General features: G+C 34.4%; 1 protein-coding gene across 1 annotated transcript; it reads right to left on the bottom strand.

The window, feature by feature from the left end:
* Window positions 1-3,800: 3,800 nt before the first annotated feature.
* On the bottom strand, window positions 3,801-14,663 carry LOC132285935 (uncharacterized). Its single transcript, XM_059788172.1, has 6 exons — window positions 14,655-14,663; window positions 12,976-14,081; window positions 11,763-12,790; window positions 11,364-11,658; window positions 7,742-7,757; window positions 3,801-4,052 (listed from the first exon to the last, which is right to left on the bottom strand). The coding sequence occupies exons 1-6, from the start codon at window positions 14,661-14,663 to the stop codon at window positions 3,801-3,803; spliced, it is 2,706 nt and encodes a 901-aa protein (XP_059644155.1).
* Between the last annotated feature and the right edge of the window lie 277 nt (window positions 14,664-14,940).

Consider the following 14,940-nt stretch of genomic DNA (forward strand, 5'->3'; position numbering starts at 1 on the left):
GTTACAGTAAGCATAACTCTAGCCATCTTCTTAACATCCTTTCGTTACTGAATTTGAATAAACTGAGTTGCTAATTCGTGAACTCCTAAACCCCTCTGCAAATTCCATCCATAGATTTTAGCTAAAAAAAACCGTACTTTCCAAGTATAATCACAATTATAGAACAAATGATCCAAAGTTTCAACATCTCTATAGCATAGATAGCATCTTGTTGCTATATTAAAACCTCTTTTCTGTAAAAAATTCTGAGTTACAATTGCTTTCTGTATAACCAAAATAGAATGAACCGACCATCTTAGACTCCCCCCACTCCAACATTAACCAGCCCAAACCACATCCTCCAATTTCACTCTAGCAGCTTCCCATGCAACCTTGAAACAAAAAGTTTGAATCCATTTAATCTGATCCACCCCACCTGTTATTAACTAATTTTTAAATAGCAACATCAGCTCTTGTGTAATGTTGCTCAGTTTGTCATCATCCCATTAACCATCTATAATGAAACCACACATACTAATCTTCTTATCACAACTCAAGTACCCAAGAATCCTATGGTTGAAAAGTTCTCTCAAGAACCTGCCTTCACACTATGGATCCATAAATACTTTAACATTCTGCCCAGTTCTAATAATGTATCTGCAATTAACCTTCAGAAGCTCTCTAACATCAATAATACTCCTCCAAACAGCTGAAGAAGCAACTTTAGGAATCACATTCCAATAAGAAGCCTTTTTTAAATAGCAATGTGAAAACCATGCCACCAACAACCTATCCTTAGATAATAAAAAATCCCAAGCAGGACTAATTTTCCCAGCAGTATCAATATCTGCGATTCTTCTTAATCCCAAACCCCCTTCCTCTTTGGGAGCAGTAATCTTCTTCATCTCATACCATACATCTTTTTAGTATTTTCAACATGACCCCACACAAAGTTCCTCATTCTTCTTTCAATGCAACTAGAGACAGCAATAGGAAGAGCATAGACTGATGTCCAGTACTAAACCATTGGAATAATAACAGCTCTACTAAGCTCCACCCTACCTGCCATAGACAAATAAAGACCATTCCATCTAGAAGTAATGGAAATAATTTTATCTACCAAACTTAAACAATCAACTCTCCTCAGTATTTTATTAGATATAGGTAATCCTAAATAAGTGAAAGGTAAATTTCCTACCTTACAACCCAAGGACCTAATAATGGAATTCCTTCTTCTAATTAATCTAGTAAGATAAACTTCAGATTTATCTTTATTCACAGCTAGACCAGTAGTATTTTTGAATTGAGTCAACAACTTTTTCACAGTTAAAACACTCCCCATATTTGTTTTGATCACAAAAAAAAATCATCTGTAAAGAATTGATGAGTAATAGGTAAACCAGCCTGTAAAACAGCTTGAGAAGACACCACATTACCTTTCTGAACTTCCAAATCCATCATACCAGAAAAATAATCAGTAACCTATGTGAAAAGAAGTGGGAACAGAGGACACCCCTACCTAAGACCCTCTCTGGTTGAAAGAAACCTTGTGGAGTACCATTAATGAGAATAGAGAATCACATTGATGAAATACACTCCGTAATCCACCTTATCCACTAATCCCCAAAGCCAAATAGCTTTAATAACTTCAGCAAAAAGTTCCACTGCACTGAGTCATAAGCCTTTCTCAAATCAATTTTCCAAGCCAATGCTGGACTAGTCCTCTTAGCCCCAAACCCTTTCATGAGCTCATTAGCTATGATGATATTATCTTGAATTCTTCTGTCATGTATGAAGGCTAATTATTCATTTCCAACTAATCTCCCTAAAACCTTAGCTAATCGATTAGCTAAAATTTTAGCAACCACTTTATAAAACACAATACATAAAGAAGTATGTCTGTAATCAATCACCTGATTAGCATCCTTCTTTTTTTGGATCAGAGTAATAAAAGTACTGTTTGAGCCTTTACCCACGACTGGATTTTTAAAAAATTGAATAATTACTGCAGTAAAATCCTCCCCAACAATTGACCAATATTGTTGAAAGAATCTAGCTGTAAATCCATCTGGACCAAGAGCTCTATCAGATCCCATCTTAAAGATTGTATTTTTCACCTCTTCCTTTGTAACTTCAGCCTTTAACATACACACCTCTTCCTCCTGCAAAGGTTTCCTAATATACTTTTGAGTAGGTTCAATTAAGCTATCACCACCCCTTAAATAAGCCTTTTGAAAATGAGCCACAAACAAGTTACTAATCACATCTGGATTAGTGATCAAAACCCCATCCTGATGTATAACTGTCAAATTACTCTTTGCTCTATGATGTTTAATCTTATAATAGAAAAACTTGGAACATCTATTTTGTTCTTTCACCAATTAACCCTTGATTTATGAGCTAAAAGAATAGATTCATTTGAAACTGCAACCTATAAGTTAGACCTACACTCATCCACCTTCCTAATCAGCTCAACATTTGTAAGATCAGCAACCAATAAAACTTGTAACTCTGCCAATTTATCTCTGCATGAGATAACTTCTTCATAGATTGAACCAAATTTCTCAATATTCCACTATCTCATAGCCTTTTTACAAAGTTTCAATTTGTATAACAATTTGGAAATTGAATTCCCCTTGAACTGAGCACCCCAAGTAGCAGCCACAATATCTTTTACCATAGGTTGTTTGTTCCACACCAGTAAGAATCTGAAAGGTTTAGGTCTAGAAGCAATCTGTATAAGCAGGTTGATACATAAACCCCAATGATTTGAAGTCAATGGGGGGTCAGTAACTCATAAGACTCGGGATAAGCCAAAGCCCACTCCTCATTTATCAAACCTCTGTCTAGTTTAGCATGTATTCTCCTACTGCTAAATCTCTTGTTACACCAAGTGTAAACTCCATTGGCCACGGGCATATTAGATAAACACAACTTATCAATTATATTATTAAAATCTGCAAAAACCCTTGGAGGATGAATTCTTCCATCCTTTTTCTCACTATTAAACCTAACAATATTCCAATCACCCAATAACAACCATGGACCATCAACCCCTTGAGTAACATCTTCTAAATCCCTCTATAACTGAACTCTTTCCATAGTAGTGTTTTTAGCATAAACAAAAGTCATAAAAAATTTAATATTAGTCCCTTTAACATTCACTTTCAAATGAATCAGCTGATTCTTAGATACAATAACAGCCACCCTAATTTTCAAAGAATCCCATCCACACCATAAACGGCCACCAAAATCAGCATTATAATTGTTAACCCACTCCCAGCTATACCTGATTCGAGTCTTGATTTTATTAAACTTTGAGAAGTTTGCTCTAGTTTCCACCAAACCACACAAAAAAATTGAGGAGCCACTCAACCAAGCCATAACTTATTTCTGCATTATTTGCCTATTGAGGCCCCTAACATTCCACATCCTTATCACTGAAAAACCAAACTTGGTGGAACAGCCCCACCTGCTAACATTCCTCTAGTGATTCTCACACTATTATCAACCTCAACCTCTTTCTTTTTATTCTTTTTTTTCTGTTTCTTAGAAGAAGTTCCCCCTCCTGGAGAAACTGTATCCACTTCTTTACAAACTTCCTAACTTGTTTTCTCTTCGGTCTCCTTGATAACTTCCTGAGAAGAAACTGCATTTTCCAATAACTCCAATTGACATGGAGTAGAAGAAATAGAGTCCGCTTCATCTTTCTTCTCTTCCTCAATAACTATAAGCCCAGTCTTCACAACCTTCTCTTTATTAGGAATTTCATCAGGCACTTGGAAAGCATTAGGTGATATTATCATGGTCTGGGATGCTGGTTACCCAACCTTCGACTTTCCTTTAGATTTTTTCTGAACTGTAAAACCCTCTAAGTCTTCATTCCCATCCTTTGGCAAATCTTCTTCTTGAATACTAACCAAATCCCTTATTTCCTGGTCTTTGATCTTTGGCTTCACCACCCACTTATCCGTTAGTTTGAGAGGTTTAGCTTTGTTCAAAGGACACATAGCCTCGAGATGATCCATTTTCTTACAAAACTTATATACTTGAGGCTTCCATTCATATTCAACCTTCATTATCAAATCATACAAGTTACATGAAAACCCTTAACAGTTTAAATCACACACTATGTTTAAAATCTTTTTAAGCATGCAAACAGGTTTATTACTTCCAATTAATCGTCCTGAAGTTGTCCTAAGCATGTATAGAACACGTGATCTAAGGGAAATAGATAGAAGAAGAACTTGCCTTAAGGTTTCGGATTGAAAACCTTAATCTCCTTCTTCCTTGCTTTTCCTGTCGACCCTTTGGGTTACGTTCGAAGCTATCTGTTGATCCTAGTTTACCCATAACCAACCTCCTTCCTTCTATCCTTGGTTCGGCCCTTGTCCCTTAGCCAAAACCTCTTTTTTCTCTCCTTTGTGTTTTCTCTTCTCTGCCTCTCCTTGTGTCTACGTGAATAGGGTTTTTCAACCCTTTCACAAACACATAAACTATATATATATAATCCTATAATCTAATCCTACTACAAATGTAATTACCTTAATTCATAAGAAAAGAAAAAGGAAAACAAAATATATTCATATATATATATATATATATGTATATATACTAAGTCTACTAAAAACTAACATGAATACATAACTATATATATATAACATTATAACTATATATATAATACTGACTATAGTTATGAATATTAACTATTTATAATACTAATGAATATAATACCTTATATATATATGTATGTATGTGTATATATATGTATGTATATACCCATATATATATGTACAACTATCCATCGGTAAAAATCCATACCCATCAAGACTACTATCTAAGTAGTCCATGTGACCCAATTGGTTGGTCCATTACTATTATCCAAATCCAACTCCTTTTAAAGATAAAATAAAATAAACATTTAATTCATTTAATCCTAACAATTAAATACAAATAATTACACATCATTTAAGCAAATAAAATCATACGAATAAATTAAATTAAAAAACATCATTTAAGCACATAATCAATTTAAACAAATAATTCAATTAAAACACAGAAACAATTAGCCACGTAATCAAATAATAAATTAAAATACAATAAAACAATTAAATAAATCCCAATACTATCCTTTTAAAATTAGGGGTATTACAATATAGGAATGTGTATGCCCTAGTAGAAGGGGGACTTGTGACCAACTTTGTGTACGCTTTGCATGAGATACTCACTATCCGGTGGAGTCTGCCTTAGTCCAGTGAGAGTCTTTAGTGTGTATATTTGTGATGGCCCGAATTTTAAAGAACCCGGTGTGTCAGCGAGTAACCCGAAGCTGGTCCGATAACCAATCCCAAATGCGGAAGCAACGAAAGAAAAGAAGTCTCTAGAGGTGAATACCACCTCTAAGACGCCAAAGTGACTTCCCAAGAAGTCATGAGACTCAAAAGAAAACAATTGCGGAGCTAGGGTTTAAAACGGACAAAGTGACCACTAGAGGTAAAATGGTCATTTTAAACAAAATTGGATGCTACCATGCATACCATTGGATAGACAACGAAAAAATTAACAAATTTAAACAAAAAAATCATTTGATTTGAAGTTAGAATGAAGAAGAAAATTTTTTCCAAAGTTTTACAAAAAAACATGACAAAATGATGCCCAATGCGATCGATCGCAACATTTGCAACCGATCGTAAAAATAACGAACGGTGAAAAAAGCAAGGTTTGGTTCCCAGTGCGATCAGTCGTAACATTGGCGATCGGTCAAAAAATTTACGAACGATGAACAGTTATGAAAAATTACAGGTACGATCGATCGTAACCATCTGCGACTAGTTATAAAATTCATAATCGATCGTGATGGGATTTGCTACAACCGTGAAATTTTTGAAAAACACCTGTTTTTCAAAGCAACAACGAAATTTTTTGGAAAATGTTTGTGAAGCAAGCCCCCCTAAAAACGAGTCCTCTAATCAACCATGGTCTGAACCAAAATTAAAATGTAACCTAAAATGACCAAAATGCCCAAGATAATAAGGACATGAAAGTAAAATAGGCTAAAATTTAACATATATTCAATACATCAAAAGAGTTTGGCCCTTGACCTCATTACACATATGTTAATGTAGAATCAAAATAAGACACTTAAGTTCATATTACATGTCCAAAATGAAGCAAGTCATGCTTCTAAACAAGTTAAACTTTAACAATATCAAAACTAATCAAAGCATGCTAACACTTCCATGTCAAAATTATGTTAAAATATCCAAGTGAGCAAAGTCAATAAACCAATAAATAAAAAATGGGAAAGGAAAAGCCCAATCTTTGTCACTGGATTTTTCTTGATCACGGCATCATAAAACTTTTTAATTTGCCCCCAGATGAATGTTAGAAAAGACACATAATGGCCAAAATGTATAGCATATAAAGCACACAAAAAATCTTACTAGCGTTCAAACCGATGACTAATAGGGTATACACATTATGAGCAAGAAGGACATCAGTGAACCATAGATGTAATGGCACGGCTTACTTGGATGTTGAGTTATTCTTTGGACCCAAAAAAATGCCAGCACAAAGGCGATTAATCATCGGAGTAGTAGTGAGATCATCTGGTATAGGAGTGAAATCTGACTCCAATTTGGCAGGGCATTGATGTGAACATCCCATAACAGTAGCAGTAGTCCATGGATCAATTCGGAACATAGTACCATCAATGTATAAAAGTAGTACTCCATGTTCATTAGGCTTTAGACGTAGATTCTGGTAAAACACTGTGATACCCCTCGACTCTGAGACATGGGTTGATCAAGCCCAAGCCCAAACCCGAGGGAATATCAAACAATTAAGTAATAAACAAGCATTGAGTACAAAAAGAAAATAAGAATAAATAAATATGTGGAATGAGAACTAAATAATAACTCCTTAATTGAATAATTAAATAATCCTCCAAATGAAATATCCAAAACCTCCAATATCATTACAACTCGGGAATCCATTTAGTGGACTCCTAATAATAACCCAACTGGAAAAATAACTGAATTGAAATTAAATCCAAAACTAAAACATGAAGAAGAGTTCTACGTAGTCGGAAGAGTGAATAACTGTCTCTGCTCAGCACGAACAAGCTCTAAGATTGGAACTGTCGAACACATAAAAAATAATAGTGGGTCAGGTCCACGAACAAGTTCTACTCTACTATAATCCAAACAGAGACTCGATACACGTATACACCCTAGTCAACTCAACAATAGCTAAGTAATCCATTTATATATATATATATACACTAAAGGAATCTCACTAGACTATAAGGTTGTCTCAACCTGAATAGTAGGCAACATGCAAAATGCACATATAGTGAGCATGAGTACTTAGATCTACTAAGGTACACAAGTGCATTATATCTAGCTACACATCCCTGGTAATATACGCAATCTTGAGACTCAAGCTTATATCATAGCATCATAATCATATATATAAAGATCTGTATAAGCATAAAATAAATGTCATCCATCTAATATAGTGGCCTGACACGAATAAGGAGAACTTAACTCTTTGGTTAATCTATTCACTTATAAATAAATAGGTAAGACTTAACTTATTTGGTTAATCCGTCCTTAGAATGCCACCGTCCCATATCGGTGCATTAAACCATACAGTCCAATAAATTATGCAACAGATAGTAAAGTACATCAATTAATCCAGAGATAAAATGATACACATCATATAGATAAATATTGTATTTATTTAGGCAAATACAACTTACCTTCCAAGTAATTAACCTACATCTCAGATAAACATTATAAAGGTTCATAAACATTGTTTACAAACCATTTAAACATTAATTTCAATTGTTAAAGCAATTAAATTAATCCATTCATCCAATTTAAACAACATATAGGTTATTTAACTTCCGAATTATCCACCTCCTTAGCATATATAGGTATATTATGCATTCTAGGATCTTCCCAAGTCCATTAAACCCATCCGTAAGGATTAAATCTAGTTTAAAACAATTTTGGCCATTAAAACTAAAAAACCCAAGTTGCAGCCCAACCGAGTCGGCTCGGTTGCCACCGAGACGGCTCGATTACCAATTGAGTCAACTCGGTTACCAACCGAGTCGGCTCTATTCTTCCTAAGGCCCTAACTCAGTCGACTCAGTTCCAACCGAGTTAGTTAGGTTAGCAATTGAGTCGACTCAGTTGCAACTGAGTCAGCTCTATTCGCCTGGACTTCGTCTCCTTCATTGGTTTAGCTTCTGTAAACCCTAAAAACTCCATAGTTAAGAGTCCAAAGCTCCAATTTAAGTCCCATACGTCCATAGTAAATTATTTTAAGTGTTTTAACATACAAAGATTTAACTTAAACAACAGTTCATGCATCAAAAATTTAAGAATAAAGAAATCAAGAACATATGAATAAGATATAAAAATCCTCTGTTCTAATCCGATTCAAACATGCATAATTAATCAATTATGTTGTTTAAGCCCCTGGAATTTCTTAGTTATGTATAGAAACACAGATCAAAGGGAGAGAGTAAGAGAAGAACTTGCCTTTTAAGGTTTCGGAACAAAAACCTCAAATCTCCTTCTTCTCTGATTTTCTGATGACTTGCGCTGCCGTCAAACCTCTCTGCTACTCCGTGCTAGCCCACGCACAGACCCTCCTTTCTTTTCCCTGAGTTCGGCCTTAAGCTCCCTTGGCCGCACCTTTCTTTCTCTCTCTCTCTAAACTCTCGGCTCTCTCTTTCTCGCTCTCTGTAAGTCTCTCCTTCTCTCTATATGCTAAAATATATAATACGTATAAAATCACAGCCTCCTCCAGACTATAGTTATATATATATATATTACAAATATAAAACCCTAATTAAATCCTAGTAGCAAACCAATTCTCTGACTTAATGATTAAGAAAGGAAAATAAAATAGTACTATAGTAATAATAATACTACTATAAAACCAACCAACGTAAATATATATATATATATATATATATATATATATATATATATAATATACATATCTAACTAAAGTTATTAATAATATTAATTATTAATGATAATTAATAAATATAATAACCCTATATACATATATACACAGATATATATGTATCACTATCAATGGGTAATATCCATACCCATTAAACCTCCTATCCAAGTAGCCCATGTGACCTATTATGTTGGTCCATCACTACTATCCATAACCGTTAAAATAAAATGAAATGAAACAAACATTTAAATCATTTAATTCCTAACAATTAATTACCAAATAACTACACATCATCTAATCAAGTAAAAATCATACAAATAAATCTAAGCCTCCTTCTTCCTTATTTTAGCCTTCTTCTTTGCCAAAACCTTCTTCTTTCTCTCTCTAAAACTCTCTCTTATATTTTATACGTGAATAGAGTTTTCTAACCTTTTTACAAACCCTCAATACCTATATATATAGATAACTATAAAATCATATTCCCATTCCAACTTATAAAATATAAAATCCTATTCCCAATCCAACTTACCTTAATTAAAATAAAGGAAAAGGAAAATAGAAAATAGAAATAGAAATATACCAAATCTGTTACATATATGTATATAATATATTTAATTATAATACATATAATTCTAACTTTCCATAAAAAGAATAATAACAATACATATAATTCTAACTTTCCATAAAATAATAATAACAATACATATAATTCTAACTTTTCATAAAAATAATAATAATAATAATAGTAATTATTAAAACTATCCCTATATATATATATTATCATAAATATATAAATACAACTATTCATGGGTAAATATCCCTACCCATTAAACCTCCTACCCAAGTAGTCCATGAACCTAAATGGTTCGTTCATTACTACTATCCATATGCAACTCCTTTTAAAATAAAATAAAATAAAACAAATAATTTAAATACAAATAAACACATAGCATGTAAACAAATAAATACACATCATCACTTAGCATTTAAACAAATTAATTCATACCAATAATTAATTAAAATAACATTTAAGCATATAAATTAATTTAAACAAATAATTCGATTAAAAATACATAAACAAATAGCCACGTAATCAAATAAATCATTTAATCAATTAAAAATGCAATAAAACAAAAAAAAATAGCCACGTAATCAAATAAATCATTTAATCAATTAAAAATGCAATAAAATAATAAATTAAATGCCGAGACTTTCCTTTTAAAATTAGGGGTATTACATATGTGGAGGGAGGGGATTCACCCACTTGTTGGCCTTTGGTTGGAACACTTGGTGGCTTGTGGTATTGACAAGTGTAGGGCTTAGATTAAGCCTTGTGAGGAGGCCTTTTTTTTTTTTTTTTTTTTTTTTTTTTTTTTGAATGGGATTTTTTTATAGAATTTTCAAAATAGTACAATTACAATAGGAGAATAAACTCCAATACAGATAAGGTAATTGAACTAAGTCCAAATACCGTTAAAAATAAAAATAAAACAACAAAACCTTAGAGAAATAAAGCAAAAACAAATAAACACAAGAGCATAAACTGCCCTGCTCAACTTGATTTAGCCAAGAACCCCAAGGAGAGAAACAAAACATCCGCTTCTCCAAGCCTCAACCAGTCTGTCAAAGAGACTTGAATTTCGAGAAAAACCAATCTGACAACACAACACAAACAATCCTCAGAAATCTGCTGTCAAACTGCAAACAATCAGAATACTAAACTTGAGAGAAAGAACAATTCTGTCAGCAATGCATGTGTATACAAACTCTCAAATTACTTCCCCAAGATTGAACAAAACCATGAACTTAAGAACCTGAACCTGGGCGTTACTACCATATAACCTCCACTTCAAAGGAAAAGTTCAACCTCCAAAAATTATCAAAAAATCAACAAGACTAATATTCAGGTATGTAATTACATCCCAAATAATAACTTGCACCACCTGAGTAGGTTGATCTTGAATCCCACTATGTAACACATTATTCCTTACAGACCAAATTTTCCAAATTGTTACTGCAAAAATACCACTTAGAATGTTGGCTTTGGTAGATTTATCACAGTATACTGAGTAAACCACTCCACCACTTAATTCAAAGACAAAAATCTAGAACATTGTATGTGAACCAGCTCAAAAATCTCTCTCCAAATCCTTGAAGCAAAATCATAAGAGGCAAATAAATGATCATTAGTATCAGCTCCTGCATAACAATTATGACAGACCGAGACCAGTTGTGACCCTCTTTTTTGTAGATTCACAAAAGACAAATTTTTATTGTGAAGAATAATAACATCACATATAGCGACTCTGGGCCTGCATTTTTTCCAAATTAAACCTGGCCATTTCACAATTTGAGCTGAAGATCTACAACTATTCCATGCTGCTTTCAGAGTGAACTACCCATCTTTCCACTTAATTTGATCTGAACCCTCATGAATAATCACTTGCTGAATGACATTCTGAGTAAATTCAAGATTTTCAGTAAGACTCCATACTACATGATCAATAATAGAAGCTAGTTTTGTCTGCCAATCCAACCCTCTGAACCTAGCAGCTCCAAACAGCTGAATGAGAGAGTGATCATTACACCAGGGATCAATAAGAAGTTTAAAATGATTGCCATCACCAACCTGAAACAAGGCCTTATCAAGGATCAAATCCCTCATCCCCAGAATATGTTTCCAAACATCAGAATCTGTAGCTTTTTGAACCACCAACCAGAACACAGTTTTATTTAAATAAACTGCTTGCAACCATTGAATCCATAATTTATCCTTTTTTTCTGAATAAAGTCCCAACACATATTCATTTTTGTTGCACGATCAATGTCAATAATTCTCCTAATATTGAAACCACCCTCCCCAACAGGTAATGTGACTTTACTCCACTTCAATTGAGACATCTTTCTAATCTCTTGTTTACCACTCCACAAAAATTTCTTAAACCTTCTTTCCAGCATATTCTTAACTTCCCAAGGAATTTTGAAGCCAAACAACCAATGATACAGATATGAAAACAAAACTGACTTGATTAGCTCTAACCTTCCTGCCAAAGAGAGATTAATAGTATTCCAGTGTCTTAATCGAGCATCAACCTTGTCAAGAAGCATTCTGTAATCACCACTCCTAAGTAAATTATTAGATAAAGGTAATCCAAGATACCTGAAAAGGAAAGATTCAACTTGAAAATTCAGAATTCTTGCTAATCTTCTTCTTCCTCTCACTGCTTTTGAAAAAATGATGGAGCTTTTATCTTTATTAACCTGAAGCCCAGCACTAATTTTAAATCTCTGAAGGACTTCTTCAACACCTTTTAAAGTACTCACATCAGCCTTCACCACCATAACCAAATCATCAGCATAAAAAGCATGGGAAATGCTCAGCCCTGTCTTGAGAACAACCTTACACCTCTTAATCTTCCCCTCCTCAATAGCTTTAACAATAAGGTTGGAGAAATATTCAGTGACAAAAGCAAACAAGAGTGGAGACAAGGGACATCCTTGTCTGAGGCCTTTAGAAGCTGAAAAAAAACCTGCAGGCACTCCATTACAAAGAATAGAAAAATTGGTTGTAGAAGTGCACTCTATAACCCAACTAATCCACTTCTCACTGAACCCAAAACTCAATAAAACCTTCTGTAGAAACCCCCAATCCACTGAATCATAGGCCTTTTTAAGATCAATTTTCAGAGCAATAGTTGGATCACCATTTTTCCTACCAAATTTTTTTACTAAATCAGATATCAACCAAAAATTATCATGCAATCTCCTACCTTTAATAAATGCAGACTGCTCAGGCCCAATCAAATTTGGAAGAACACTACTGAGCCTGTTAGCCAAAATTTTGGATATAATCTTGTATATGATATTACACAACGCAATGGGTCTATAATCGCTGATCTTATCCCTATGATTACTCTTAGGTATAAGAGTAACGAAAGTAGAATTCACTCATTTAGGTAACATGCTTGTAGAGAAAAAGTAAGCAACACCATTCACCAGCTCTGGACCTACAATCCCCCAGTATTTTTGAAAAAATCTAGCTGGAAAGCCGGGGCTTTATCAGGACTAAACTGCATAACCACAGCTTTAATTTCCTCAGCAGATATACCTTCAGCTTGAGTTAGCCTTTTTCTAGGCTCCAGAATTTCCTCATTCACCCCTCCCACATCATTGTATAGGTCAGTATAATATTCTACTAACCATTCCTTAATAACTTTAGGGTCATTAGATTTCTCCCCTTTGGTATTCTCCAAGGCTGTAATAGCATTGTGACATCTTCTCTGCTTCACCAAATTATAGAAAAAAGAAGTGCATTTGTCTCCCTCTTTAAGCCACTTAACCCTAGACTTCTGAGCCCACAATATTTCTTCTAACTCCAACTGATGTTGAAGAGTACCACTGGCATCTTTTTCCTGACTAATTAAATTTGAATTAAATGGCTCCTTCATCAAATCCATCTGGATTTTAATCAGATTCCCTCTAGCAATTTGAACTTGATCTGATAGCATTCCTCTCTTGCCATTCCATTCTTTCACAGCCTTCTTTACCTCTCTCAATTTTTTCTGTAAAACATGTAAAGGACTTCCAGAGACACCAATGTTCCAAGATGTAGCCACCACCTCCTTAACCTCCTCTTGCATACACCAAATTTTTAGAAACTTAAAAGGTTTAGGTCTAAGAGAGCTCACAAAATTCAGATGAACATCCATACCATAATGATCATACAGAAAAGCAGCAATTAAATACACTTTAGAGTCAGTAAAGGAATGCAACCAAGCTGAATTAACTAGAACTCTGTCCAATTTAGCATTAATTCTAGTTTGAACTCCTTGCTTATTACACCAAGACCAATCACCATTATTCGTTGGTAAATCTTCCATTTTAATGTCATAAATAGCCCCATTAAACTCATCTAATAAAATTTGAGAGACACGTTTACCTCCCTTCTTCCCATGATTAGCCCGAACCATGTTCCAATCACCTAGAGCAATCCATGGACCAGTAACTTTAGCTTCATGAACCTTAAGCATCCCCCATAATAAGCTTCTATCCATAGCTCTATTAGTAGCATACACAACAGTACTAAAGACGCAACATCCAGAAACTTTATGCTTAACCTGAAATAACATATTGAAGCAAAACCACGTCAAACATAGAAGAATCCTAGCCAAACCACACTTTTCCCAAATAATGAGACTTATAATTAGCCAACCAAGACCACCGAGGGCATAACTTAGTCTGGATTCTACTAGCCTTACCCTCTTTAACCCTAGTTTCAACAAGGACCACTAAAGCAAATTTATTTTCAGCTATCCATTGCTTTACTTCCTTCTGCATTGGAGACCTATTAAGGCCTTTAACATTCCAAGCTCCTAACATTGAGAAAGAGAAGGCAGTGAAGCACTGCTGGCTCGAGTCACTTTATCCGATGAAGGAACCTGCAATTTTTTCCTCTACCGAGAAACTGACCCCCACCTTTAATTTCAACACCCTTTGGACTGTTACTCTCCAAGTCATCATCAAACACTGTTTTCCACCTCCGTTAAATTCTGTTTTGCATCAGCCAAATCATCAGTTTGTTTTTCCCCAAACACAATCATTTTTTAACAAGTGCCCTGTGCACCATCTGTATACTCAGGAAAATCCTCATGTATAGCAGCAATGGGAATAACATACTATATCTCATCTACCTCAGCCATTATCGTATCCCCATGTGTATCCCCAAGTGATTTTTCCATATATCTTCATGATGATCTATCTCCGTCTTTTTTCAATCCTCAACCTCCACATTATGACTACTGTCTTCCATAGCTGCCCCGTTTTCTACATCTGCTTCTTCAAGCACAGCAAAACTATTCGATATAGTTGTTTCCTTGGTTGGGTTACTCTGTATTTCTCTGCTAGTAATAGTATCAACCACTTGGTCTACACCCTTTAACTCCACCATCTTACCCTTCTGTTTAACCACCCATTGTT

Source organism: Cornus florida, unplaced genomic scaffold (genome assembly GCF_030987335.1).
Source record: "Cornus florida cultivar Cherokee Brave unplaced genomic scaffold, ASM3098733v1 CherokeeBrave_3.0.0_Hap2_Chr11, whole genome shotgun sequence".
Lineage (NCBI taxonomy): Eukaryota > Viridiplantae > Streptophyta > Magnoliopsida > Cornales > Cornaceae > Cornus > Cornus florida.

Coding starts and splice junctions, on each gene's coding strand:
- LOC132285935 (XM_059788172.1), bottom strand. Junction 12,791..12,975: donor TTCAAAAATACTGGGGGATT/GTAGGTCCAGAG, acceptor TTTGGCTAACAG/GCTCAGTAGTGTTCTTCCAA. Junction 11,659..11,762: donor TGCAACAAAAATGAATATGT/GTTGGGACTTTA, acceptor AAAAAGCTACAG/ATTCTGATGTTTGGAAACAT.